Here is a 24,240-nt window from a genome sequence, read left to right as displayed (position 1 = left end):
TTTTATGTGGCATCCAGAAGTTGACATGAAACGGACTTTTGAATGCTTTCCTAGCGCTTCTGATAAAGCTTATGGCTTTTTAATCTGCTGCCAATAAAGTTCCTATACACTTACATGTGTCACAAACAAACTGAAATCAGACTATACAGTTTTTCAACGTATCGACAATCTCTATTGATCAATAATTTTTTTTTCATTTTGTTTGGACACTTTTAAGTTAAATCATTTTGAAAACATTTATTTGCCAATAAAACTCGATTGCCCGATCAACGATCAAGGATTCTGTAGAAATTTTGCAAAATTCTTTTCATCACGTTATCTGAATTGTCTTCGACAAACCCTTGAAAGCCGTATTTCCCGCAATTTTTCTCAAGAAATTAACCAGGAGAAACCATTAACTCAACGACTTTTTCCTCCCCCATTTCAGTCTCACTGCTGCCTCCCTCCGATGACAGCTTCGTTTAGTGAACTTTTCATCGGCCGCGGTTCTGTTTGGAGCTTTTCGGGGGCAGCACCTCGATAAAGGCAAACGGAGAAAACGGGCCAACCATGCCGAGGAGCTTGAGGAGACCTTGGCATTTATTAAACTTTCTCACATACAAATTTATGGCTTTTCACGGTTACGTGAGTTTACATTTTTACCCACGACTCTCAGCCACCCCAGCAATAACAACAACTAACGCTTCTACGGATCGCGGATTCCCATTCGAGATTTCTTGTTGGTACCCCTTTTTGGAGAAATGCGCCTTCCGGCCGGCATGCGATTTTAGCGGTGCCTATTTTTAATTTTCATCAAATTAATACCGGACAAATTGGTCAAAAATTCCGACCCAAATAAGGTCATTCCGGCAAATGACTTCATCCATATGTGTGGCAGGATCGCCATTCGGAAAGATAACTCGGGTATTTTTGTTTAAAATTTTAATACAACTAACCTACAACCGATTCGCGTGATCCGTGAAACATATGTTAGTAGCAATGTTGTACACAATTTGCCAGCGAAAAGTGGAAATGGCCGACCTCCTCATTGAAAGTGTGTTGGACTACTGAAAAAGCCCCCCTTTTCTTTCGTTTGTTCATTCAGTCATTCATTCATACATTTTATTTATCTTGGCGTTTGTTTTTCGGAGCCATACAATTTGGCTAAGCGAAAATCGTTTGGATTGAAATGGTTGTTTGAGAGCCGCAAAGTGAAAAATAGACCTACATACATATAGATTGAGGTATTGTGTTGGAAAAATAGCATGAAGTATATTTTTAGGTCTTTTGGAAGTCATGAGTCATGTGAGGTTTGCGAATAAGGGATAATCTGAAGCTAATTGAAAAGCGACGAAGAAAATTGAATCGAAACTAAGTGGAACGGAAAAATTAACTAAGGACAATGTTGATTGAATTTATGAAATTTAAGAAAATACAAATTAAGCGTACGGAATATTAGGTTAAAAATACTTTTGGGAAGTCTTAAATTTAAATTTTGTGATGTTAAATCAGAGTTGAATATTCAATGTGCAAAAAAACGAAAAAGTATACGCTTCCGGTTATCCATAGAAAAAATAAATGTATATATGTGCTGCTATCACGAAGATTCACACACAAACAAGTGTGGCGAAAACGAAATCCCAGCTGGATATGCAAATTCTAACCGCAAGACTACGTTTTTCAATGTCAAACCAGCCACTTAGCAGCTACTCCTTCTGCCTGGGCATCATCAACTGTGAGGCAACTGTGAGGCACATCATGAGAATATGTTGATCACGTACCAAGCGGAAAAAATATGTGGGAAAGATTTTTCCAACAACGCTGAAGCAGATTTTCCTTCTTGAAGAAGGGTGGTGAAAAAACTGTCTTCGACTTTATCGAGTCGCGTAAAAAAACTGCATGATTTTCGTTTTGAATTACATAATCAGAATTTTTGAACTAGAAATAAAAATTTGGGATTTTTGCACAGTCATAGATTAACTTATCCAACAGATCGGCTGAATCCATGGGAATTCTTAGTAAAGCCATTTCAGTTTTTTTACATTTCTTTCATTTACAGACCAACGCAAATTTTCTGACGTTGAACATTTTTAGCTTAAAAAAAATAAGGCAAGATTTTCAAAGTTTTTCCTGGATATTATTTTTTCCATGTTTGATCTTTTTCAGACATAACAGACTACAAACTGCAGCTGACTTAGTAGAAGAAAAACAGTGCAAGTTCTTCATGGTCAATTCAGGCAAAGAGAACCGTAAATTTATGCTAATTGCAAACGTACACACTCATCATAGACAGAGGGTATAGTTGAAAAAAAAAGATAAAACTGAAGAAAATATTCAAGGGGAGCTAGTTTGTTCTACTTTTTTTATGATTGATGCAGAACTTTAATCATCCTTTTGAAAAATAAATCAAATATCCGAAAGATTACAAGTACAAAAAAAAAATGGAAGATGGGAGTTATTTCATCTTTTGTATTCTTGATTTTTCGCTAAAAAAATTACTTGATTTAAAGGTTTTGTGCTATGATATAGTATGCAATTTTGTTTCATTCAAGCTTTTGTGCAATTTATTCCAATTTATTTGTTTTTCGTATAATTTTTTCATTATCCCCCCTCACAATGTTTCAACTCTGAGTGACAAAAGAAGGATTTGAAATTTGTTCCGGCCGAATTGAATGAAAATATCTTCAACAATATATAGTACGACACGACAGCCTGCCATTTGTCCCAATATTTTCGGATGCTTCATTTGAGATATATTTTTATTTCAAATAAAGAGAAAAATAAACATTTGAAGATATTTTTGATAAAAATATTAACTTTTCCAATTGTCATTTCCAAAACGGGATCACAGCACGTTCCGCCGGGAACGGATTAAGTCACCCGCAAGACAAAACTGCCGAAAAGTTCCTTCACCTTTTGCGAGCCCTCTTCCCGATTTCTTTCGCAAGAAACGTGAGGAAATCAAGTAGATATACGATTATGTAAAGACAGTGGCAGGAAGGGTATAACTGATACTCGAATTAACTGTTAGTCTGACGCGCTTTGGATGGAACCAAGTTACCATCACTACTGGCTGACTCTTGGCATTGTTTGCATTTCTTGATTGTGTCGATTAGATTTTTTTTTATTTGAGTAGGTTCGTAAAATCCAGCAAGAGAAAAAAAGCCGTTTGAAGGTTATTCACTTTAATTTACTTTTCGGTTGTGCTTGGAGAAGAAAATAGTTAAATTTTCCTGGGATTTCAACCGTTACGATAAAGAATTTTCTTTTGATAAGTTTGGTTGGTTTTTCCGGAAAGATAACCGCGTTTCATATTATATATTTAGCTAATTTCAATAATTAAATGATCCTTTAGGTATTCATTGATTTTTTTCAATTTTTACTTCAAGCAAGTGTGAACAACGCTAAGCTATCAGCAGCTTGGTTATACCAGAGTTTGTTCGCTTATGCTTAACAGGGCAAATCAGTTCGTACTATGCGTTTACTTAAGTTATAGAAATGGTTTTTAATATAAGGACTGTGAACTTGTGAACAACTATTGAATGCATAGATGAAAATTTTCAGCAAACTGCTTAAAATGTAATGTTCACATGTGCAAATTTTTGTGTGCAGAAGTTTTTCGACTTTAATCTTTGGGTTCCACGTGCGCAATCTATAATGAATACTATTCACCATCCTTTTTTCAAATCAAGGCTTATTCTGATAAACCTTTTCTGTTTCCTGAAGCCAAAATTGTGTTGAATTATTTAGGGGTTTTCATATTTCTCCATGTTTCAAGCAGAAAATCACTGTTATTAATTTTTTTTAGTTGTTAGTGTCAATGTCACTCAAAATTTCAAATTTCAAAAAGAAGCATCCGAAACTTCCCCCTTTGCTCCGAAGCATGGGACATGATGAGCTCAAAAATCTTATATATAAAAATGGAGGCGCTATCTTTGTGATAACATCACGTATGAACGGGCGGTCGGAATGAAGTGAAACTTGGTATCCGAGGGTTTTTGGGGCCAGAGATGGTTTGTATAATAGTTTCAAGAATCTCACTTTTTATGAAAGGGGGGTCCCCATACAAAATTATATCTTCATCTTCTTATATATAAAAATGGAGGCGTTTTCTTTGTAACACCATCACGTATAAACGGTCAGTCGGAATGAAGTGAAATTTGGTATCCGAGGGTTTTTCGCGTCGGAGATGGTTTGTATAATAGTTTCAAGAATCTCACTTTTTATGAAAGGGGGGTCCCCATACAAAATTATCTCTTCATTTCTTCTTATATATAAAAATGGAGGCGTTTTCTTTGTAACACCATCACGTATAAACGGTCAGTCGGAATGAAGTGAAATTTGGTATCCGAGGGTTTTTCGCGTCGGAGATGGTTTGTATAATAGTTTCAAGAATCTCACTTTTTATGAAAGGGGGGTCCCCATACAAAATTATCTCTTCATTTCTTCTTATATATAAAAATGGAGGCGCTATCTTTGTGATAACATCACGTATGAACGGGCGGTCGGAATGAAGTGAAACTTGGTATCCGAGGGTTTTTGGGGCCAGAGATGGTTTGTATAATAGTTTCAAGAATCTCACTATTTATAGAAGGGGGGCTCCCATACAAAATTATATCTTCATCTTCTTATATATAAAAATGGAGGCGTTTTCTTTGAAACACCATCACGTATAAACGGTCAGTCGGAATGAAGTGAAATTTGGTATCCGAGGGTTTTTCGCGTCGGAGATGGTTTGTATAATAGTTTCAAGAATCTCACTTTTTATGAAAGGGGGGTCCCCATACAAAATTATCTCTTCATCTCATATATAAAAATGGAGGCGTTTTCTTTGTAACACCATCACGTATAAACGGTCTGTCGGAATGAAGTGAAATTTGGTATCCGAGGGTTTTTCGGTCCAGAGATGGTTTGTATAATTGTTTCAAGAATCTCACTTTTTATGGAAGGGGGGCTCCTAAAAATATCAACTAGAAACGGGACAAAACTCGAACAACTTGAAGTCGATTTTCATGAAAACTGATTCACGAGCACGAAGAAGTTAAAGAACTCCAAACATTTTCCAACGATTTATTAAGCAACGGGTAAAACGAAGTTTACCGGGTCAGCTAGTATCTCTATAATTTCATCTTAAAAATAGAAGGAAAGCCTTCTTGCTTATCCCTTTGAGTGAAGTGTGTGAAACTTCCACCCGGCCGGCGATGTCAAGGTTGTGCCGCATCGTTTATTCGGTTAATTTCGCTGCAAAACCCCATTTATGACTGGCTGACACTTCTTGGTGGATGTCGCTCGTTCATTCGCCGTATCATTCTCTTCCTTTTGGACGGATATGACGAACGAGTTCAAAGAAAGTCTTAGCTGGGGCAACATTGGGTACAGTACACATTGCACATCAAAGTGCAAAACCACCTTTCATTTGTCCTGCATTCGAGCTTTGTTTAAGACTTTTTACCTTTTCCAGCACTAGTTTTTAAAGCTGTCACGTTTCGATGCTTACCTGCAAATAAAAAACGAAAAAAGTATACATTAATATAACGGTGAATTTCAACACAGATCGGTAAAAATAGTTAAGCTTTCGCACGCTTCAAATCAATAATTTGGCTCGTTGATATATCACGATTGAAACCGAAAATGGGGACCGACGAAAAAAAATTCAACCTCAAGGTTGGGAGAGTTCATGTAGCTTTGCATAGCTGGTTTTTTGAATGGCAACTGTTTCTCAAGTCAAACTCAAGTAGGACGCGATTTGGTTGAATGCCAAACTAAAATCGGGGCTGACTTTTGCCGTATGTCCTTCTGAACTGAACTGTATGAAAAATTATTAAACCCTTTCGGGGCCGAATTGCGATAATTTATCCGTCAGATTGCAGGAATAACTGCCAAAATTAATTTTTGTTTTTTAGCTAAATGCCATCCTTTAGAAAAAGATCTTCATTATTTTTTTAATTAATAAGTGGGTTTTAACATTGAGTTGAATTCCCATAATTTTAACTAAACTTATCACTAGCAACAGAAGGGTCAATCCCTCCCCTTCTAGGTAGTTATGCCAAAATTATAAGCCCCTGGATGCAAACATAACTTCGTTTGGTCTCCAAAAGACCCCCAATCAGCGGCCACAAAGAGCCGCAAACTTTCGGTTCACATTCTGTAGCACAAAGTAGGAAGAATTCATAGAAAAAAACCTTCAGCACATAAATTGCATAACTTTGGCTTACTGCTACAGCCCTCCCCTATAGCTTATCCCATTGAAAAAGTTGAAAGTTCGAACAGTGCTGCTTGCTGATTGAACCCTAGTAAAGCAGTGGCCAAAATAAATACTATTATTAGGGCGGGCGCGATATGGCATTATGCATTGGGCATTCATTGGGAGGAACGAAACATAAAAATGTTGCTGAAAAATCATGCTTTTGGCTAACTTCGCTACTGAATTGGCGCACCCCCAAACACACAGACACGAAAACATCACCATCATCATCGTTGAAACTTATAATGCAATGACCGAAAATGAGCGCTAAAAGCGCCTCGTTACAATGGAGCTGCCGGGCTGCAGCATTTGTTATGATCTGTGAATGGAGTGGTGGGTGGGAGGTTGCCTGCACTTTTGATGATGAATGTAAGTTGTTTTCGATCCGATCCTTCGTATGTGTCTGCTGGGCCCAAACTCAAACCTCGAATCAAAAGATGTGCTGATCGATGGGTGGGAACGCAGCCACCAAGGGAGAAAGTGTTATGGAACAAATTATGGTTGGTGGTAAGCTCTTTGCAGTAAAGAGAGTGATGATAAATTGGCAATCAAAGGGTGTGTAACTTGTAATACGATAATTGCGCTTTGAGTGGTTGGTTGATGAACCTGAGCACCTGAGATTTCCGGCCTGTGATATATGTTTGAGTTCTCAGGATAGGTATTTCAAAAATTCAAGCAACCTGACCTTAACCGATTCAAAAAGCTACACCAAAAGAATGTCATTTACAGTGAAACAGTTTTGTCATGCGAAATTAGTGAACAAATTTTGGTGTTTACTGTTTCATAGTTGTCGTTTAAGAATAATTTAACGCAAAATTAAAAAAAAATGAAGAAGGAGAAGAAGAAGAAAAAAAAGAAGAAGAAGAAGAAGAAGAAAGAGAAGAAGAAGAAATTGACAAACATTTCAGTCATTTTTGCCATTTTTGTCATTATTGTCATTTTTGTATTATTCTCATTATAATCATTATTATCATTTTTGTATTTTTTGTCATTTCTGCCATTGTTGTCATTTTTGTCATTTTGTTATTTTGTTAATTTTTGCAATTTTTGTGATTTTTGTAACGTTTGTAATTTTGATGATTTTTGACATTTTTGACATTTTTGTCACACTTACCATTTTTGTCATTTGAGTAATTTTGATATTTTTGTCATTTTGGGCATTTTTGTCATCGCTGTCATTTTTGTCAGTTTTGTCAATTTCGTCATCTTTGTAATTTTTGTTATTTTTGTCATTTTGTCATTTTAGTTATTTTTGTCATTTTTGTGTTTTTTGTCTTTTTTGTCTTTTTTGTCTTTTTTGTCTTTTTTGTCTATTTTGTCTTTTTTGTCTTTTTTGTTTTTTTTTGTCTTTTTTGTCTTTTTTGTCTTTTTTGTCTTTTTTGTCTTTTTTGTCTTTTTTGTCTTTTTTGTCTTTTTTGTCTTTTTTGTCTTTTTTGTCTTTTTTGTCTTTTTTGTCTTTTTTGTCTTTTTTGTCTTTTTTGTCTTTTTTGTCTTTTTTGTCTTTTTTGTCTTTTTTGTCTTTTTTGTCTTTTTTGTCTTTTTTGTCTTTTTTGTCTTTTTTGTCTTTTTTGTCTTTTTTGTCTTTTTTGTCTTTTTTGTCTTTTTTGTCTTTTTTGTCTTTTTTGTCTTTTTTGTCTTTTTTGTCTTTTTTGTCTTTTTTGTCTTTTTTGTCTTTTTTGTCTTTTTTGTCTTTTTTGTCTTTTTTGTCTTTTTTGTCTTTTTTGTCTTTTTTGTCTTTTTTGTCTTTTTTGTCTTTTTTGTCTTTTTTGTCTTTTTTGTCTTTTTTGTCTTTTTTGTCTTTTTTGTCTTTTTTGTCTTTTTTGTCTTTTTTGTCTTTTTTGTCTTTTTTGTCTTTTTTGTCTTTTTTGTCTTTTTTGTCTTTTTTGTCTTTTTTGTCTTTTTTGTCTTTTTTGTCTTTTTTGTCTTTTTTGTCTTTTTTGTCTTTTTTGTCTTTTTTGTCTTTTTTGTCTTTTTTGTCTTTTTTGTCTTTTTTGTCTTTTTTGTCTTTTTTGTCTTTTTTGTCTTTTTTGTCTTTTTTGTCTTTTTTGTCTTTTTTGTCTTTTTTGTCTTTTTTGTCTTTTTTGTCTTTTTTGTCTTTTTTGTCTTTTTGTCTTTTTTGTCTTTTTTGTCTTTTTTGTCTTTTTTGTCTTTTTTGTCTTTTTTGTCTTTTTTGTCTTTTTTGTCTTTTTTGTCTTTTTTGTCTTTTTTGTCTTTTTTGTCTTTTTTGTCTTTTTTGTCTTTTTTGTCTTTTTGTCTTTTTTGTCTTTTTTGTCTTTTTTGTCTTTTTTGTCTTTTTTGTCTTTTTTGTCTTTTTTGTCTTTTTTGTCTTTTTTGTCTTTTTTGTCTTTTTTGTCTTTTTTGTCTTTTTGTCTTTTTTGTCTTTTTTGTCTTTTTTGTCTTTTTTGTCTTTTTTGTCTTTTTTGTCTTTTTTGTCTTTTTTGTCTTTTTGTCTTTTTTGTCTTTTTTGTCTTTTTTGTCTTTTTTGTCTTTTTTGTCTTTTTTGTCTTTTTTGTCTTTTTTGTCTTTTTTGTCTTTTTTGTCTTTTTTGTCTTTTTTGTCTTTTTTGTCTTTTTTGTCTTTTTTGTCTTTTTGTCTTTTTTGTCTTTTTTGTCTTTTTTGTCTTTTTTGTCTTTTTTGTCTTTTTTGTCTTTTTTGTCTTTTTGTCTTTTTTGTCTTTTTTGTCTTTTTTGTCTTTTTTGTCTTCTTTGTCTTTTTTGTCTTTTTGTCTTTTTTGTCTTTTTTGTCTTTTTTGTCTTTTTTGTCTTTTTTGTCTTTTTTGTCTTTTTTGTCTTTTTTGTCTTTTTTGTCTTTTTTGTCTTTTTTGTCTTTTTTGTCTTTTTGTCAATTTTGTCATTTTTGTCATTCTTGACATTTTTTGTCATTTTTGTCATTTTTGTCATTTGTGTCATTTTTGTCATTTTTGTCATTTTTGTCATTTTTGTTATTTTTGTCATTTTTGTCATTTTTGTCATTTTTGTCATTTTTGTCATTTTTGTCATTTTTTGTCATTTTTGTCATTTTTGTCATTTTTGTCATTTTTGTAATTTATGTCTATTTTGTCAAATTTGTCAATTTTGTCATTTTTGTCAATTTTGTCATTTTTGCCATTTTTGTCATTTTTGTCATTTTTGTCATTTTTGTCATTTTTGTCATTTTTGTCATTTTTGTCATTTTTGTCATTTTTGTCATTTTTGTCATTTTTGTCATTTTTGTCATTTTTGTCATTTTTGTCATTTTTGTCATTTTTGTCATTTTTGTCATTTTTGTCATTTTTGCCTTTTTTGTGATTTTAGTCATTTTTGTTGTTGTTGTTTTGTAATTTTTGTAATTTTTGTAAGTCATTTTATTATTTTTGTCATTGTATCATTTTAGTCCTTGTTGTCATTTTTGTGATTTTATCATTTCTATCATGTTTGTCATTTTCGTCATTTTTGTCATTAATATTATTTTTATGTTGTTGAAATGAGTAATTCAAAGCAGGCTTAGTGTTTGGAATAGTTATCTTTATTCAGGTTTGTTCGTCAAGTTCTAAACAACTATTATGTGTATAGCACCAAACTGAATAGCGACAGTAGGACTAGCGACGCTTTTTTACTAGCCAGATTTCTGTCATTCGCAGGTTTGTTTTTCTTTTTTCAGTCCAGTAGGCGATTTCGATGAAGTACTCGAACATTGTTTATGTTATTTACTGTACATTTTCTTCAGGCCATCAATCGCGTGCTCCAGGTATCCTAGGAAACTTGCGGTGCGTCGTTATTATTTTCAACGTCGCGACGTATGCGACGTGTCGCTGGTAGGCAAAGCTGGTATGATTATTAGCGCTCATATTTTGGATTTTTTCTGCATGCATAATATCCATTACATTAGCGATAGCTATTTGTCACTTTCCACTTCTCGTATTCCCTAACCGGGAATGTACTCATTTCTCAATGAGTGCTTTGATACTCTTACCCAGAATATCTGGCAACTCTGTATTGTTACCACGAAACCAATTTAAGTAGTCTCGCTTAACCGTGTGATGATGTAAACATTTGTACCGCGTTTATCTTCATCACCTGTTATCAGCAATCATTGATCCATTGTTCTCGATTGCGAATTGGACACAGCAATGGGAACCAAAACAAACAATGTTTTGGTTTTGCTCGTGGCAGCAGAAATCGTCTGCTGCTGTTCCGGATGCCAGAGAAATCGATAGGAAACCGTAAGTTTCAACATATACTCTTCGCTATTTTATTAATCCTTGTCATTTTTGAGAACTATTTCATTTTTATTACTTATGTAATTTTTATTTTATTCTCTGGCCAGTTTTCCATGTAATGTCTAATATTCGGAATACATATTCCTACTTATTTGGTTTCAAACTCCTAAAACTCAAAATCTGAATTAAACCCTTACAGATTACCTAACAACGCTTGTCTCATTGGGTCATTAGGCCAGCCCAGCCAGCTGTTGCAATCAAACTCATGATGGCCGCCATAAACGACGCACCTCCTTTGGCTGCACTCCAGGCAGCAAGCAATTCCGGAACGCCCATTGCCCATTGTTTGTTGTTTACCTTCCGCAAGAGTGCAAGGTCGCATCAGCCGAAACTGTCACCCCTAGACGAACCGAACTTCACTCGATGTGTTTGATTAGATGAAAAAGAGAAAGAAAAAAATGTTGAAGTTTGTTGAAGTATTAAAATCCGAAACGTAGGCGCGATCAGGTGTCAAGTTCGTGACAATGGTAAGAGAATTTGTTGTCACAGCAGCGTGTGCGTAGTAAAATTTAGTCCCATGGAATTATTTAATAACGTCAAATCAACCCAGTCGCTATCGATAACAACAACAACAAAACTAGCAGTTTCAACAAGTTGTCGTCACCTTCGAGTCTGCGTCAAGGTGCGTGGTATTCAAATTAAAACTGGGTATCTCTAGTCAGATTGCCCCCTGGGGTTTTATTTCTAGTTTTTTCTCGACCATCTGCATCTCGTATCAGTAGTTTAGTTTTTATGAATTCCCAGCTGATGGAAGATTACTCAGGAGTGCTTTCAAAGATTAAGATAACAGATTTTTTACGTTTGCTCTATCGCATCAGCGTGTTCTACCGCTCCATTTTTTGGATTATTAAATAGATATCTTCAAGATATCGGCAGGTTTCTCAAATAAATTAGCATGTCACACAAAACAGGATTGTAGGCCTGCGGCAAGTCATGCATTTAAGCCTGAAGGTGTTCTTTTATCTAAATGTTCTCTAGCAGATTCATTAATTTTACATTCTGTGAACATTACTCGATAATGGTGTTGAAGCGCCATGTAGGGAACCTTCCGATTATGTCATCGGCCAGAGTTAGCTAGCGATAAAATTTCCATTAGGAGAGCGGGCAGTGTTGGTTCTTTAAAAATGAGGAAAAAAATACTGATCGGTCTCACAAAGCGCGTTCTTGCCATTTATTGATTTTTCCAAAAGCTCTCCAAAGTTGAGGCGATAATAAAAACAACAACGTTAAAATCGACTCTGTACAAAGCCCCAACCCAAACAGCCAAGTGTATTTGTTTACTTTGCAATGATATCATATTCACATGTAAACAGACCCCTCTCGCCGGCCTCGAAAAAATGGTCGATCCCTTGAGCCGCGAATGAACAGCTTAGCTTTACGCTTGACGCTGTTTTTAAACAGACACACAAACACACGTGCTCATTCATAAGCGGCCGCAACACTGTGTGGCAGATAAATCCGATACTTAAATTGTTATTAGTGCAAACGCTCATCGAAAATGTGATCTTCCATTCACGAGGCGATCGACGACGAACGCCCCCCGTTTATTAGTGACTTTGCGCTATTGATCTGCGCGCTAAATCGTTTATCCGCCACGATACACCCAACCTTCAATTGAATTGTTGAAAGTGTCATTCTGTACTGTTTATACTTTGAAAGCGAGCACTTTATTTTTAGATTATTCTGTTTTTTAAATGCCTTCAAAAGGTTTACTTAAGATGGTATAAATCGCTTTATTTAGGTTGCATTCACCAAGTTTTAACGAATTACTATATAGATTAGATTTTAACAATCGAGTGCGAAAAAATATATGCAATAAAAAAAAAACTCATTTGTGTCAATAAAACAAATCATGTCACATAAATGTGACATATTATCCTTAAATCTTTCAAGACGACATTGGAAAACAAGCGCACCCACAAATCAGACTCTACTCCAATAATAGACTTCCCTGGAGGTGGAATTATCGGTATAAGATTCTATGCCGGAACGACATTAACAAGCTTTCCAATAACTGGCTTTTTCCTCTCAGCGCAACCGCATTGCGCATATGTCTGAAAGAAACTAAAAAAAACATATCCCATATCCTATCACAAGACAAAGCATGATGGAAACAATCAGCCGGCAAGGATATTGTCGAATAATGTACTGGCATTAGAAAAAAAAAAACGATTTAATATACTTGATAGTGGATTGAAGTCTGATGATAGATGATAGATTTACAAATTCTGAATAATGATTAAAGAATTTCAAGCGCAGTAAACCTAAAATGAATTAAAAAAAATCAAGATTCAAAATTGATTATAAAGAGGATAAAAGTATTTTGAAATAATCCTTGTTTTCATATTGGAGATTTTTGAATGACTAGATTCTGGAATATCTTGTATGGTCCCGTTTTTATGACATTATAATCTCACTCAAGTTACTCTTTTTGGAATCACATCATATGGTAACTTTGAAATGGAAGAAATATAAAAATAAAGAATACAATTTATTAAAAAATGCCTAACCATGTGTTTAAAATAATTCAACCTCTGCAGTGGAGGAAACGAATATATTGAAAAAAATAATTGGGCAAAATTACAAATGCTAAAGTAAAATACGATGCAGCAACATAGGGTACAAAATACGGTTCAACTATAGATTTTAAAAGTTTTGACAAATTTGAAATATCAATACTTTCAATTTTGTCATTTTTCCATTTTTGTCAAATTTGTCAATCTAGATGTCAATTTGGCAATTTATTTTTAATTTTGTCAATAAAGACAATTTAGTCAAGTTTGTTATTTTATTTTTAATTTTGTAAATTTAGTCAATTTGTCCAAAATCGTCAATTTGGAAAATTTTATCGGTTTCATAAATTTTGTCAAAATTTTTTGTGATTTTTTTTATCTTTTTTCATTTTGTCATTTTTGTGACTTTTGTCATTATTTGTCAATCATGATAATTTTAAAATTTTGGTCAACTTTGTCATACTTCCCATTTTTGTCATTTTTCTCATTTTTGTCTTTCTGTCTTTTTTTTTTAATTTTTTCGATTTTTTAATTTTCTGAATTTTGTGAATGTTGTGACTTCCGTAAATTTGGTCAATATTGTTGATTTTGTCAATTTTGTCAATTTATCCGATTTCAACAATTTTGACAATTTTGTCATTTTTTCTGGTTTTTTTTCCATTTTTTAAGTTTATCAATTTTGTGAATTTTGTCAATTTTGTCAATGTCAAATATGTCATTTATGACGACCTTATCAATTTATTTTCAATTTTGTCAATATAGAATCTTTGTCAAGCTTGTCAATTTTTTTTTCAAATTTGTCAATTTGGAAAATTTTGTCGGTTTCATCAATTTTGTCAATATGTTTTGTCATTTTTTTAGTTTTTTTTATTTTGTAATTTTTGTCATTTTGGTCATTTTTGTCATTTTTGTCGATTTCGTCTATTTTGTCAATTTTTTCAATTTTGTTTATTTTGTATATTCAATTTTGTCGATTGACCAAAACGGTCAATTTGTACAGTTTTTCTGTTTCATCAATTTTGTCAATTTTATATTTTTTTTTGGATTTTGTCATTTTTGTCCATGATGTCAATTTGTCCCTTTGTCCCTTTGGACAAAAATTTCGTCAATTTTGACAATTTTGTCAATTTTGTGATTCCAGTCCATTTCGTTAACGCATTTTCGGCACAAAAATTTACTTAATAGGCATTGGAATTTTTCATTTTTTGGATGAGTTTCAAACCAAAACGAAGCATTTTGACCCCAGAGTTGGAGAAATTCAAAAATTATCCTAAATCGACTCAACCTACCAATAAAAAACCTTGCTCATTATAACCACCAACATTTGGAAGCTGCTTTAGACTCTCTTAGACATCTCCGATGAACCTAAATATATGAGATTGAGCTAAAACTATTTGAAGTTTAAGTTTCTTACTATCATTTTTTTATGCAATTATGTTAGCAGCCAGATTTGTTCCAATACCTAAGGGCATCCACAATCTTACACGGGAAAAAGGGACAGTTCCAGAAAAAAAGCAGACACTCAAAAACTTCAGCCATTTTTGTGATGAAATCACAAAAATATTCAACCAAACCATTTATCATAATTTGGCCTTTCGAAAAAAAATTAGGGTTAGATTGTCAGATTCTTTAACATTCTTTGCATGATTTAAATTAACAAAATGTCATACTACACGAAGCGTTTTGGGATTAAGACTTCAACCTTAATTTAATGGGGTTGTCTGAATGACGAAAAAGCTATTTCTTAGAACCACTGATATCGAAAAGGAACTGCGAAACCGATTCGCTTTCGGTGGAAATCGACAGCGACTTGTAATTAATCGACTGGAGCTCATTTGGTGCATTTTACCGAAGGGGGGGAAACTAATCGTCTCCACTAACGGAGATGTAAACGTACCTACTTATGAAAACCTACCCAGTACCCATAGTCAATGACTGACTCTTATTCGGTAGGTATGCAAAACACTATGGAACTTTGCTTATGTATCGCGGTTGGTTGAACCCCATCGATTGAACGGCAAGTGCCATTGAGATGTGGTCCATTGAAAGTGAAAATCCTATGTAGGACATTGAACAGAACGCATTTCGATTGGAAGCGATTATGGTTGTCGGCTGTGCTGGTTGTTGTTGGTGAAATTGTGTCAGTTCGTTGAGAATTCGTTCCATAGATCTCTAACGTCTGTTCCGAAAAAGGCTTCTGTCAACTCGTCAACTCTTTACAAGCAAAAATGTTGCCAATCTCATATTTTGCAATCAGCTTGGTTTCTCACGAACTAATCGCGGCGCCCCGTATTTGACCGATTGGCAGTTGATTGATGACTGATCTGCACCGCTCCCTCAGATGGCGACCAGTTGTTGCAAAAGATAGATCCAAAATCGATAGTCTCGGATAGATTCAAATTGACCCATAAATACAGATGTCACTTGCTCGGCAATGACGGATGCAATTCAGAATAAGCGTGTAAGTATGATTCTACTTAGCTTGGATAATGTTGATGGCTTCTAAGATTTCCGTCTCGCCAAAATTGCCTACACACAAGCTCATTGTCGACCATATTTGGGCCTACAGCTATTTGCAAACATATGCCAATTGCGTTTGATGGACCGATCCCCAAGAATCTCTGAACCCAGTTCAACCGGCAGCAATTGATCAATTAGAGTAATTATCATAGAGGTTGAGGAAAAAAAATGCTACCAGACCGTTGCTGGCATCTAAACGGTGGAGATCTTCTGTCTCGGTAGAATCTCAATGTCATCGTCATCCCATGAAGCAAAATAACTCTATAATAACCTAAAGCTGTCGGCTGTAAACTATAGTATTCAACTATTGACGAGTTGCTGCTTCGTTACAGTAGCAGCTGGAGTAGTAAACGTTTCTCACATTTCTTCATTATTATTTTACGATCCTGGAGCGATTATGGGAAAATCGCATTTACTATTTACATACCATCTGGAGCTTTGAGAAGTCATAATTTTGGAATGATCAAAATGTAGTCAGTACATCGTGCAGTATTTAGGCTCGAACTTCTTACGTGCTTAAGATATGACACTACCAGTTAGAACTGTAAATTTTTAATTGTAATACAAAGATTTTAATGAATAATTTTCCTTCTCTAAATGCGGCTGACTCTCTCATCAGTAAGTATGTATGTATAAGTTCTATTAGTTCCACAAAAAAAAAAATCAAACATATCTTGCAAATCTTTCAACTACAGAGGACGTTAAACGCCACAAAGACACAAAAAATTGAGGGAAAAAAACATCTGGATGTTTCAAAGTAGGGAAGGAACGTGTTCCGCCATATGGTATCACAAATCAGATTGTTTTCCTCTGATAACAAACAGCATACTCTCCACTTGACCCTAATCCCAAACAGAATGCCTGTTCCTAATGAATTCCACCTCACAAGCTGCAGCCCCGATGATATTGTTGATATTTGTTATGGGTAGGTATCGCTAATAAATCGTGACGTGAGTTCTAAATCCGTCGTCCGGAGGTGAGTTGGAAAAATAAACCAATCGTTGACGACGATTAGACGCTGTTGTGAATAGATTTGATTTTACTTAGTACCTCCATGAGAAGCAATAAAGGTTCGACTTCTATCGAGTGCTAAGTAGTGTAAGCAAGATCTCCATTGATCGCTGGTGGAGTGCACTCAAAGTTGCTGGGATTGATCGTTTTGTCAGAGTGATTTTTACTCTTGAACATTGTCAACTGTGTTAAAACAATTTATTTACAACAAAATCAATACGAGAAAAATGAGGTTTGAGATCTTAGGCCGATGAACCCAAGGACTTCAGATTGACGTTGATAAGGTCAAATGAGACATTCGGCAAAAAGGTTTGATAAGGAAATTTGCCATAACAAACCCCAAGACTTAACGGGACATCCAACTCAAGAGTCACAACATCGATAACCTCATAAGTGACGAACCCGTTATGTCTTTTGTTCTGATGTAGAATTTAGGCTTACGGCAACTACTGCTTTCCACTGTCTAAGCTTGGGGGTAGCTTTACTGGGAGTAGCTTTCCAGTGTCTAAGCTTGAGAAAAAAAAATTATTATAGGGTTATGAAGGACACAAATATGAAGTTCATTACCGATGGCCTTCCCCTGCAATTTTAAGTGTTTAGAAGGTTTTATATTACACCCAAAATTCAAGCTTCACTCCAATCATGAGTTCTCAATATTTCAACGTCATTTGCATGAAACGTGAACGCCAGATGCGATGATTCGATTTGAGTTGTTTCCCCTGGCCAAGCTGCCCAGTTGTGCGTGTGTATTAGACTGAGTCGATTTGGGGTCATTTTGAAATTTCTCAAACCCTGGGGTCTAAAAAGCTTTGTATTGGTCTAAAACTCATCCATGATTTTTTGCCAAATTTTTAAGTAACGTTTACATGAGTAAATTTGAACTTTTAGGTTTGTATGGGAAAATTGAATATTTTGTACTGAAAAATCAACATCACTTTTGTTTCGTCTGTGGACCCGAGCCAGCTTATGGTTTTTATGCCAATTTATAAAATTCCTAAAGGAAATTGTCCGCTGAACAACTTTGTTCAAGACAGTAACTTCGTATCTTATAAGTAAAATGAGTTATTAGCTGTTTAACAGGGGTATGTCTTTTCGCACTGATAAACAATAAATTTAATTGACATCCCTGCAAAGTTCCTAGCGAGGTATTGCGTGACTACTTTCCATGGAACACTTCGCGAGGCTCAAGCAGTGATGTCAATTTAATTTATTGTTAATCAATGCGAAAAGATATACCTCTGTTAAACAGCTAATAACTTTTTTACCTAATAAGATACGAAGTTACGGCCTTCGACAAAGTTGTTCAGCGGAATATTTCCTTTAGGAATTTCATAAATTGGCATAAAAACCATAAGCTGGCTCGGTTCCACAGACGAAACAAAAAAGATGTTGATTTTTCAGTACAAAATATTAAATTTTCCCATACAAACCTATAAGTTCAAATTTACTCATGTAAACGTTACTTAAAAATTTTGCAAAATATCATGGATGAGTTTTGGACCAATACGAAGCTTTTTAGACCCCAGGGTTTGAGAAATTCCAAGATGACCCCAAATCGACTCAGTCTAGTGTGTATGTCATCACGCAGTAGGAAAATAAAAAAAAATAGTTTCTCGTTTCCAATTCTCTTTCCCAACATAAGATAATACTGGCCACTGCACTATGAAGTTTGAGGCGGCAATAATCCAAAAACCGAACATTTTCGGATCGCTTTTTTATTCTAACTAGTTCATAACTTAATATTTGACTAAGATATCCAAAGATTTTCAACTCAATATCTTGCAAACTGAACGTACCTCAACCCCTCATTGCCCTTGCATAACCTTTCACTTTCAAGATCTAGTCATTTTTGCAATTTTTGTCATTTTTGTCATTTTTGTCATTTTTGTCAGTTTTTGTTATTTTTGTCATTTTTGCTATTTTTGTCATGATTATCATTTTTCTCATTTTGTCATTTTTTGATATTTTTATCATATCGGTCATTTTGTCATTATTGTAATTTTTTTTTTTTTTTTTGTTATTTCATAATTTTTGTAATATTCGACATTTTTGTCATTTTGCTCATTTTTCTCATTTTTGTCATTTTTGGCATAGTTGTCCTTTTGTGAATTTGTCATTTTTGTCATTTTTGTAATGTTTGTCTTTTTGTCGTTCTTGTTATTTTTATCAAGTTTGTAATTTTTTGTTATTTTTGTAATTTTTGTTATTATTCAAATTTTTGTCATTTAAGTCATTTTCATAACACTTCAAAAATTTTGTAATTTTCGTGATTTTTGTCATTTTGTCTTTTTTGTAATTTTTGTAAGTAATCAAAATTTTTGTAATTTTGTAATTTTTGTTATTTTTGATTTTTGGTTGTTTTTTTTTTAGTAAATATCTTCATTGTAGTCATTTGTGTCATTTTTGACATTCTCGTCAATTTTGTGATTCTTGTTACTTTTGTCATTTTTGTATTTTTTTTATGTTTGTCATTTTGGCCATATAGGCTATTTTTGTTAATTTTTGTCATTTTTGTCATCTTTTTCATCTTTTTCATCTTTTTCATTTTTGTCATTTTGGTCATTTTGGTCATTTTGGTCATTTTGGTCGTTTTTGTCATTTTTGTCATTTTGTAATTTTTGTCATTTTTGTCACTTTATGCCAGTTTAGTCATTTTAGTCATTTTAGTCATTTTAGTCATTTTGGTCATTTTGGTCATTTTTGTCATTATTGTCATTTTTGTCATTTTTGTCATTTTTGTCATTTTTGTCATTTTTGTCATTTTTGTCATTTTTGTCATTTTTGTCATTTTTGTCATTTTTGTCATTTTTGTCATTTTTGTCATTTTTGTCATTTTTGTCATTTTTGTCATTTTTGTCATTTTTGTCATTTTTGTCATTTTTGTCATTTTTGACACTTCGGTCATTTTAGTCATTTTAGTCATTTCAGTCATTTTGGTCATTTTGGTCATATAAGTCATTTTATCATTTTTGTCATTTTTGTCATTTTATCATTTTTGTAATTTTTGTCATTTTAGTCATTTTAGTCATTTTTGTCATTTTTGTCATTTTTGTCATTTTTGTCATTTTTGTCATTTTTGTCATTTTTGTCATTTTTGTCATTTTTGTCATTTTTGTCATTTTTGTCATTTTTGTCATTTTTGTCATTTTTGTCATTTTCGTCATTTTTTTCATGTTTGTCATTTTTTGTCAAAAAAAATGTCATTTATATAATTTTTGTAATATTCGACATTTTTGGCATAGTTGACATTTTTGTCATTTTTGTAATTTTTGTCATTTTTGTCGTTCTTGTCATTTTTGTCATTTTTTGTCATTTTTGTCATTATCGTAATTTTTATAATTTTTGTCATTATTGTCATTTTTGTAATTTTTGTTATTTTTGAAAATTCTGCAATTTTGTAATTTTTGTAATTTTTGATTTTTTGTTGCTTTTGTAATTTTTGTCATTGTTTTCATTTTTGTCATTTTCAACATTCTAGTCAATTTTGTAATTTCCGTTATTTTTGTTATTTTGGTCATTTTGGCCATTTTGACCATTTTTGTTATTTTGGTATGTTTGGGAAATTTTGTTATTTTTGTGATTTTTGTCATTTTGGGAACTTTTGTCATTTTGATCATTTTGTCATCATGATTATTTCAATTTTGGTCATTTTTGTAACTTTTGTCATCTTTGTTATTATTGTCATTTTTGTCATTTAGCCATTTTAGTCATTTTAGTCATTTTAGTCATTTTAGTCATTCAAATCATTCAAGTCATTTTTGTCATTTCAGTCATATAAGTCATTTAAATCATTTTTGTCATTTTTGTCATTTTTGCCATTTTTATCATTTTTGTCATTTTTGTCATTTTTTGTCATTTTTTTCTTTTTGGTCATTATTGTCATTTTTGCCACTTTTGTCATTTTTTTTTCGTTTTTGTCGTTTTTGTCATTTGTGTCATTTCAACCATTTTCGTAATTTTCGTCATATTGTCATTATTGTCATTTTTGTCATACATATATGTCATATGTGTCAGTCATGTAATTTATGTAATTTTAGTTATTTTTTTTATTTTTGTTATTTTTGCATTTTTGTAATGTTTGTTTTTTTTGTAAATTTGGTTGTCATTTTTGTGATTTGTGTCATTTTTGTAATTTTTGTAATTTCTGTCGTTTTTTTTTTTTTTTATTTTGGTCATTTTTGCCATTTTTGTGATTTTTTTTATTTTTGTCATTTTGTCCATCTTGTCATTTTTGTCCATTTTGCTATAAAGGCCATTTTTTTCCATTTTTCTATGTTCATCCTTTAATAATTTTTGTCATTTAAATAATTTTAGTTTTTTTTTCATTTTTGTCACTTTTTTTGAAATTTTTGTAGTTTTTGCCAGTTTTTCCATTTTTGACATTTTGTCATTTTTGTCATTTTTGTCATTTTTTTTTTTCGTTTTTGTTATTTCGGGCACTGTTGCCATTTTTGTTATTTTTTGCAATTTGTGGTATTTATGTTTATTTTATTTGCCATTTTTTGTCATTTTTTACCATTTTTTTCGTTTTGAACATTTTTGTCATACATTTTTATATTTTTTATTTTCAATTTTGTCATTTTTTTAAATTTTTTTGCGTTTTGAACATTTTTGTCATGCATTTTTATATTTTTTATTTTAAATTTTTCAGTTTTTCTAATTTTTTTTTTAATATTTTTGTCATTTTCGTTATTTTAAGTCCTTTTGGTCATTTCTGTCATTTTTGTAATGTTTGTAATTTTTGTATTTTTTTAAATTTTTATCATTTATTCATTTCCGTTAGATGTGCATAAACGTAAAAGAGCGTTTAAAGAAATTTCGTATTCTCTTTAAAAAATGTGCTGAATTTTCAACAACTAAGAGTCTTCCTAGCATTTAATCATATTCATAGTTTAAATATGAATTTATCGGTTTTTTTTTGTTTAAGAATAACCCAAAACTAACCTGATAAGCAGCAACTTCGTCACTGTTGTAGATATGAAGTGGGGAAGAATTCCTTGGGGCAAACATGGTTGCTGCTGTTAGCTCCTTCGGCAGACGATAATTGACTCAGCAAATACAGGAAACTTTCTTGGTAGCTACCCAAAGGCTCCTCAAAAGGAAACACATTCGAGAGGGGCGAGAGAAGAAAAAACACCCCTTAATAACACAGGTCCGAATGAGTATTTATCTTCCTCAGCGTCGCGCGTGCTGAAACTTAAACGCCTCGGAGAGCCTGGAATAATAGCCGGTTTGGTGTTTATATTTTTCTTAACACCCGAAACTCCTGTCTCGGCTATCTTAAGCTCTGGTCACTTTTCGCGAGTCCCCCCAAAATAAGGCTCACAAACTTATGGTCACAACTGCTTTTTATGCCCCGGCTTATTTGTCGATAACGAAATGTTGTTGTTGCATCATTTGAGCGCTTTTGCACTTGCACTTTTCTTCGTTGACATAATCTCTTTCTGTGCTAATTTTTCGCGGGATCGCCTGGAGCGTTGTTGGTTTTTTTCTTCCTAGTAAGTCGCGTAAGCATCAACTTTTGCCACGATTGAATTAAAACAGATTTACTTGCGGGGCAATCTTCTTCGTGATGCCGGAAAGAATTGCTGAAGTTTCATGAATCTGACAAATTTGTTTCAATTATGTCATCGAAACGTTCGCCGTCAAAAAGGAAGATTTTTCACTGGAAGAGTCTCTTGGGGACAGATGACGACGATGATGGCTGCTGATATTTAGATGATGTTGGGAAACAACTTCTGCTTACTTCCAGTCAGCCAGGTGAACAAACGGATGAGGTTATTTGTTTTATTTTTGGAAACACGCTCAGGCTTCACTTCACTTCACGCCACTTCGATTCACACTTGACAGCTTCGTCTTCTCAAACACTAAACTTAACTTGGGCGGGGGCTGCTTTTGGTTTTCGGTTTGTTCTTGGAGGCTTCCGTCGTTCAACACAAACTTAAATTTGGTCTCCCGAGAAGCACGTATTTGCATATATTCAAATCACTTGCGGCCTCCCTCTTTTAGAGTGTTGGCAAACGCCCTGGTGTATACTTAAAAACTAAACATAACAACACACCAGCTCCTTCTCTAAACCGGCACATTTGGCTTTGCTCGCGTAAGATTTTCGCGTTTCTCTTGGCTAAATCTATTAAGTAGCCATTTACTCCATCCATGGATTGTACTTGTTCGTTGCGTTTGGCGTTTTTTTTTCTTTCTTTCTTTTCAGTAGTTTAAGTTTCGAGTCGATAGGTTCGTTAGACACTTTTTTTCTATTTTACTTAAAAACTTCAGCTTCTGACTGAAGTTTGTTTCGCTGGAGACTAAATATGAGGAAAACACACATACACATTTCATATTAAAAAAGATGATCAACGTAGAAAATCGAAAAGCTCCTGCGGGGGAGAATTCGCGTTTGCGTTTAAGTGGTTTTGTTTGGTGAAGCTCTTGAGGAGGAGTGTTTTTCCTAAGATTAGTCCGATCGATAACGATGACACCTACGGGAGTCGATTGATTCGGTCCCTGCCTGATGTCAAGAAGGTAGCTACTAATTGGCAAACAGGAACACACTTTTCAGATGAGGAAACTCTCAAGCGGACTTTGTTGGACCATTTTTTTTTCTAAGGTAGTAGAATGATCGTAAATCTATTTAAAGTAATATTCAGTTTTCATTTCGACTGGAAATAGATCATTAAGAAGCGACATAATTTTTTGTCATTTTTGTCATTTTTGTCATTTTATTTATTTTTTAAATTTTTTTTATTTTTAACATTTGTCATTTTTGTCATTTTTGTCATTTTTGTCATTTTTGTCATTTTTGTCATTTTTGTCATTTTTGTCATTTTGCTCATTTTTGTCATTTTTGTCATTTTTGTCATTTTTGTCATTTTTGTCATTTTTGTCATTTTTGTCATTTTTGTCATTTTTGTCATTTTTGTCATTTTTGTCATTTTTGTCATTTTTGTCATTTTTGTCATTTTTGTCTTTTTTGTCATTTTTGTCATTTTTGTCAATTTTGTCATTTTTGTCATTTTTGTCATTTTTGTCATTTTTGTCATTTTTGTCATTTTTGTCATTTTTGTCATTTTTGTCATTTTTGTCATTTTTGTCATTTTTGTCATTTTTGTCATTTTTGTCATTTTTGTCATTTTTGTCATTTTTGTCATTTTTGTCATTTTTGTCATTTTTGTCATTTTTGTCATTTTTGTCATTTTTGTCATTTTTGTCATTTTTGTCATTTTTGTCATTTTTGTCATTTTTGTCATTTTTGTCATTTTTGTCATTTTTGTCATTTTTGTCATTTTTGTCATTTTTGTCATTTTTGTCATTTTTGTCATTTTTGTCATTTTTGTCATTTTTGTCATTTTTGTCATTTTTGTCATTTTTGTCATTTTTGTCATTTTTGTCATTTTTGTCATTTTTGTCATTTTTGTCATTTTTGTCATTTTTGTCATTTTTGTCATTTTTGTCATTTTTGTCATTTTTGTCATTTTTGTCATTTTTGTCATTTTTGTCATTTTTGTCATTTTGTCATTTTTGTCATTTTTGTCATTTTTGTCATTTTTGTCATTTTTGTCATTTTTGTCATTTTTGTCATTTTTGTCATTTTTGTCATTTTTGTCATTTTTGTCATTTTTGTCATTTTTGTCATTTTTGTCATTTTTGTCATTTTTGTCATTTTTGTCATTTTTGTCATTTTTGTCATTTTTGTCATTTTTGTCATTTTTGTCATT

General features: G+C 32.9%; 1 protein-coding gene across 3 annotated transcripts in view; it reads right to left on the bottom strand.

Moving 5' to 3' along the window:
* LOC129749077 (uncharacterized) overlaps positions 1–24,240 on the bottom strand; it is a 122,574-nt gene that overhangs the window by 71,303 nt on the left and 27,031 nt on the right. For all 3 annotated transcript variants that reach the window (XM_055743924.1, XM_055743926.1, XM_055743925.1), the window contains exon 2: positions 21,470–22,830. In XM_055743924.1, the coding sequence (XP_055599899.1) occupies positions 21,470–21,535 (66 nt within the window). In that variant the 5' untranslated portion in view covers positions 21,536–22,830. The remainder of the gene's footprint in view (positions 1–21,469; positions 22,831–24,240) is intronic.

This window comes from Uranotaenia lowii, chromosome 2, assembly GCF_029784155.1.
Source record: "Uranotaenia lowii strain MFRU-FL chromosome 2, ASM2978415v1, whole genome shotgun sequence".
NCBI lineage: Eukaryota > Metazoa > Arthropoda > Insecta > Diptera > Culicidae > Uranotaenia > Uranotaenia lowii.
This window is presented reverse-complemented; position numbering and strand designations above follow the sequence as displayed.